This window comes from Diorhabda sublineata, unplaced genomic scaffold (assembly GCF_026230105.1).
Source record: "Diorhabda sublineata isolate icDioSubl1.1 unplaced genomic scaffold, icDioSubl1.1 Dsub_294, whole genome shotgun sequence".
In the NCBI taxonomy this organism is placed as follows: domain Eukaryota; kingdom Metazoa; phylum Arthropoda; class Insecta; order Coleoptera; family Chrysomelidae; genus Diorhabda; species Diorhabda sublineata.
Window position 1 is genome coordinate 1 of NW_026614237.1, and position 6,333 is coordinate 6,333.

General features: G+C 22.4%; 1 protein-coding gene and 1 pseudogene across 1 annotated transcript; one reads left to right on the forward strand and one right to left on the reverse strand.

Moving 5' to 3' along the window:
* The first annotated feature begins 396 nt into the window (after nucleotides 1-396).
* LOC130452220 (cytochrome c oxidase subunit 2-like) lies at nucleotides 397-1,086 on the forward strand (annotated as a pseudogene).
* Nucleotides 1,087-3,628: 2,542 nt separating this feature from the next.
* LOC130452219 (NADH-ubiquinone oxidoreductase chain 5-like) lies at nucleotides 3,629-4,829 on the reverse strand (the record flags this gene model as incomplete). Its single annotated transcript, XM_056791514.1, has 1 exon — nucleotides 3,629-4,829. A coding segment is annotated over one exon (977 nt), but the record flags the coding sequence as incomplete, so codon positions are not given.
* Nucleotides 4,830-6,333: the final 1,504 nt, after the last annotated feature.

Below are 6,333 nucleotides of genomic sequence, written 5' to 3' on the forward strand. Positions count from 1 at the left end.
CCTTAAATAATTTCTACTTAAAAATTCAATTTTTTATTATATTTATTGGAGTAAATTTAACGTTTTTTCCACAACATTTTTTAGGATTAATAGGAATACCACGACGATACTCAGACTATCCTGATATTTTTACTCTATGAAATATTGTTTCATCAATTGGATCTTTAATTTCCCTTATTAGAGTAATTTTTTTATTATTTATTTTTTGAGAGGCTTTCTCTATACAACGAAAAAGAATTAGTTCATTAAGAATAAATTCTTCAATTGAATGATTACAATTTAACCCCCCAGCAGAACATAGTTATTCCGAATTACCAATATTATCTGCTAATTTCTAATATGGCAGATTAGTGCATTGGACTTAAACCCCAAACATAAAGTTTAAACTTTTTTTAGAAATTTCAACTTGAAAAAGTTTCATATTACAAGATAGAGCATCACCTTTAATAGAACAATTATCATATTTTCATGATCATGCTTTAATAATTTTAGTAATTATTACTGTATTAGTTGGCCAATTATTATTATCACTATTTTTTAATAAATTTTTACATCGTTACTTATTAGAAGGTCAATTAATTGAAATTATTTGAACTATTTTACCAACTATTACTTTAGTTTTTATTGCCATCCCTTCTCTACGATTAATTTATATTTTAGATGAAATTAATAACCCAATAATCACTATTAAAACAATTGGACATCAATGATACTGATCTTATGAATATTCAGATTTTAAAACTATTGAATTTGACTCATATATAATCCCAATTAATGATATAAATTCATTCAATTTCCGTCTTTTAGATGTAGATAATCGAGTAATAATCCCCTTTGAATCGAATATTCGAATATTAGTTACATCTGCAGATGTTATTCATTCATGAACAATCCCTTCACTGGGGGTGAAAATTGACGGCACCCCTGGACGATTAAATCAAACAAGATTTTCAATTAATCGATCAGGATTATTTTATGGCCAATGTTCAGAAATTTGTGGATCTAACCACAGATTTATACCAATTGTAATTGAAAGAATTTCACCTAAATACTTTTCTAAATGAATTATTAAAATAATTGAATTATCATTAGATGGCTGAAAGTAAGCAATGGAATTTTAAATCATCTATAATATTATAACGGATATTTCTAATGAAAAATTTAGTTAATTTATAACATTAGTTTGTCAAGCTAAAATAATCACTTTGATAATTTTTAATTCCACAAATAATACCATTATACTGACTAACATTAATATTTTTCTTTTTAAGAATTTTCTTTTGTTTTAATAATTTAAATTATTTTAATTTTTTTTATAAAATTAAAATAACTGAAACTAAAATTAATAAAATAAATTTTAATTGAAAATGATAATAAATTTGTTTTCATCCTTTGACCCTACTTCAAACTTTAACTTCTCATTAAATTGATTAAGAACTTTAATTGGATTAAGAATTATCCCCCCATTATTTTGATTAGTCCCTTCACGATTTAATATTTTTTGAAATAAAATTATTATAACTTTACATAAAGAATTTAAAATTTTAATAGGAAATTATAAATCACAAGGAAGAACATTAATTTTTATTTCCTTGTTTTCTATTATTTTATTTAATAATTTTCTAGGCTTATTCCCCTATATTTTTACAAGAACAAGACACATAACTTTAACATTAAGATTAGCTTTACCATTATGAGTGAGATTTATAATCTATGGATGATTAAATAATACTATCCATATATTAGCTCATTTAGTTCCTCAGGGAACTCCTCCAATCCTTATACCTTTTATAGTATGTATTGAAACTATTAGAAATGTAATTCGACCCGGGACTTTAGCTATTCGTTTATCTGCTAATATAATTGCTGGTCATTTATTAATAACTTTATTAGGTAATACAGGACCTATAATAACAATCACCTTAGTAAATTTATTAATTATTATTCAAATTTTACTTTTAACACTTGAATCAGCAGTTGCAATTATTCAATCTTATGTTTTTGCTATTTTAAGAACTTTATATTCTAGTGAAGTAAATTAATGTCAATACATAAAAATCACCCTTTTCATTTAGTTGATATTAGTCCATGACCCTTATTAGGAGCATTAGGAGCTATATCTACAATAATAGGATTAATTAAATGATTTCATTTATATAATAATAACCTATTAATAATCGGTTTATTAATTACAATATTAATTATATACCAATGATGACGAGATATTGTTCGAGAAGGAACCTATCAAGGATTACATACTCTTTTAGTTACTAAAGGCTTACGTTGAGGAATAATTTTATTTATTACATCTGAAGTATTTTTTTTTATTTCTTTTTTTTGAGGATTTTTCCATAGATCATTAGCACCAAGAATTGAACTAGGATTATTATGGCCCCCAAAAGGAATCCAAACATTTAACCCAATTGAAATCCCTCTTCTTAATACTTTAATTTTATTAACATCAGGGTTAACTGTAACATGAGCTCACCATAGACTAATAGAAAACAATTTTTCTCAAGGTCTCCAAGGATTAATTTTTACAGTAACTCTAGGAATCTACTTCACAATCCTTCAAGGATATGAATATATTGAAGCTCCATTTTCTATTGCAGATTCAGTCTACGGTTCATCTTTTTTTATAGCAACTGGATTTCATGGATTACATGTAATTATTGGAACAACATTTTTATTAATTTGTACAATTCGTCAATTTTTAAATCATTTTTCTTCTATCCATCACTTTGGATTTGAAGCAGCTGCTTGATATTGACACTTTGTTGATGTAGTATGATTATTCTTATATATTTCTATCTATTGATGAGGTAGATAATTTATATAATATAAAAATTATATTTGACTTCCAATCAAAAAATCTAGATTCTAGTATAAATAATTAAAATTTTAATAAGATTAATAATAATAATTTGTTTGATTTTAATAATATTAACAATTATTTTAAATTTAATTTCTAAAAAAAGTTATTATGATCGAGAAAAAAGAAGCCCATTTGAATGTGGATTTGACCCTAAAACTTCAGCTCGTCTGCCCTTTTCTCTTCATTTTTTTTTAATTGCAATTATTTTTTTAATTTTTGACGTCGAAATTACCTTACTTTTACCATTAATTATAACAATAAAAATTTCTAATATTATAAATTATTCAATAATTTTAATTATCTTTATTTTTATTTTATTATGAGGTTTATACCATGAATGAAACCAAGGAGCATTAAATTGAATTAATTAGGATAATAGTTAATTATAACATTTAAGTTGCATTTAAAAATTATTGAATAACTCAATTTATCTTAAATAAGAAGCAAAATATTGTATTTAGTTTCGACCTAAAAGTTTGATTTATATAAATCCTTATTTTTAATTGAAACCAAAAAGAGGTCTATCACTGTTAATGATAAAAATGAGTTATTCTCCAATTAAAGAAATAAGAAAACCAAGAATAAGCTTCTAACTTAATTCTTAAGCAATGAAATTTTGTTTTTATTTCTATTTATATAGTTTAAAAAAAACATTACATTTTCATTGTAAAATTAGATTTTTTCTTATAAATACTTAAAAGTCTCTGACTTCCTTAATTTCTTCAAAATTACACTCTTTATAAGCTATTTAAGTAAATATTTAATAGTAAAAATATTAATCAAAAAATCAATAATAATAAATAAATTTTTAAATGATTAATTGAAAATAATTGTATTAAAGTTAATATTTTTAAATTTTTTGATATTTGTTGACCACCATAATATTCAAATCAGCCTTGATCAAAAATTTTTAAATATAATTTTCCTATATATAAAGGCAAATAATTAACCCCTAATGTAGATAAATAAGGTATATTTCATATTATACTTATAAATAAACTTGAAGTTAAAAATTTTAAAGTTAATAATTGATAAGAAAGCTTAAATTTAGCTAATTCATACCCTAACCATCCACCAATTATAATTACAAATAATGTTAATATTTTTATAAAAAAAGTTAAACAAATAAAATAAGGAGTAGAAAAAAGTAACCATGAAAATATACTGCCTCTAAAAATTACAAATAAAATTAATCCTCTTATTCCTTTTAATATAATTATTCTTCTTTCCTGAATAATATGCAAAGATATAAAATTAAAATTCCCAATTATGGAATAATAAGTTAAACGAAATCTATAAGATACGGTTAAACCAATAGAAATATAAAAAATTAAATAAATATAAATATTTAAATAATTTATTGATATAAATTCAACCACTAAATCTTTAGAATAAAACCCAGATATAAAAGGTAAACCACATAAAGATAAATTACAAATATTTAAATAAGTACATGTTAAAGGCAAATGTTTTACTAACCCTCCTATAAAACGAATATCTTGACAATTAAATAAATTATGAATGATATTACCAGCACACATAAATAATAAAGCTTTAAATAATGCATGAATTAATAAATGAAAAAATGCTAATTTATACTCTCCTAAAGCTAAAATTGATATTATTAAACCCAATTGTCTTAAAGTTGATAAAGCAATAATTTTTTTTAAATCAAATTCAAAATTAGCCCCTAAACCTGATATAAATATTGTTATTGATGAAATAAATAATAAAATTATTATCAAATTATTACTAAATGAAAAATTAAAACGGATTAATAAATAAACCCCAGCAGTAACTAATGTAGAAGAATGAACTAAAGAAGAAACAGGTGTAGGAGCTGCTATTGCTGCAGGCAACCAAGAAGAAAAAGGAATTTGAGCTCTCTTTGTTATTGCCGCTAAAACTACTAAATATCTAATTAATTGTATAACATAATCCTCCTTTATAATTTCTAAATAAAAAATAAAATTTCATCTACCAAAATTTAATATTCAAGCAATTGATATTAATAAAGCTACATCACCAATTCGATTCCTTAAAGCAGTTAATATTCCAGCCCTAAAACTTTTTAAATTTTGATAATAAATCACTAAACAATAAGAAACTAATCCTAATCCATCTCAACCTAATAAAATAGAAATTAAATTAGGTGAAATAATTAATAATATTATAGATAAAACAAATATTACTACTAATAAAATAAACCGATTCTTATAAATATCTTCAGCTATATATTCCTCTCTATAAAAAATTACTATAGAAGAAATAAATAAAACAAACCTTATAAATAACAAAGATATTCAATCTAATAAAACAACAAAATAAATATTAGTAGAATTTAATATTATAAAATTAAATTCTAAAATATAAGTTAAATTTACAACCAATAAATATAATGAAGAAATTAATAATGTTAATCTCAAATATAAAAATATTATAAAATAAATATAACAAATAATCTAAAATCTTTATTCATATCTTTAGTACCACAAACTAATATTTTTATTAAACTATTTAGATTAAATTCATTGAACTAGAAATTCTAATTTTAAAAATAATAAATTTAAAGGTAATCAATGTAAAATTATTAGTAAATACTCACGAATTAGCCCCCTATTAAATATATATATAAGCCTGAATAATACTGACCATGTTGGGTATATGAATATAAAAATAATGAATAAACAGCCCTAAAAAATGATATCAAAGATAAAAATAGTATACTAAATAAACTAAAAGATAAAATTCTATTAATTAACATAATTTCTCTTATTAAATTTAATGAAGGAGGAGCTGCTATATTAGAAGAAACTAAAAGAAATCAAATTAATCTTAAATTAGGCATAATATTCAATAAACCCTTATTTAAATATAAACTTCGACTGTGAATTCGTTCATAAGAAATATTAGCTAAACAAAATAAACCTGAAGAACATAAACCATGGGCCAATATTATTAATAAAGCCCCTCATAACCCTCAATAATTTAAAGTCATAATACCTGCTAAAACTAAACTTATATGAGAAACAGAAGAATAAGCAATTAAAGATTTTATATCACTTTGACGAACACAAATTAAAGAAACAATAAAGCCTCCTAATAAACAAATTATCATAAAAAAAATATTTAAATTTATTAAAAACTGTTTAAAAATAAGCATAAAACGTAAAAGTCCATATCCTCCTAATTTTAATATAATACCTGCTAAAATTATTGAACCAGAAATAGGTGCCTCTACATGTGCTTTAGGAAGTCATAAATGCAAAAAAAATATTGGAATCTTAACAAAAAAAACCAAATTAATACATAAAAATATAAAAAAAGAATCTAATTCTAAATTTATACAAATAAATATAGTTAAATAATATTTTTCTCTTAAATAAAAAATTATAATTATTATAGGCAATGATATTAATAAAGTATAAAATAACAAATAAATACCAGCCTCTAAACGT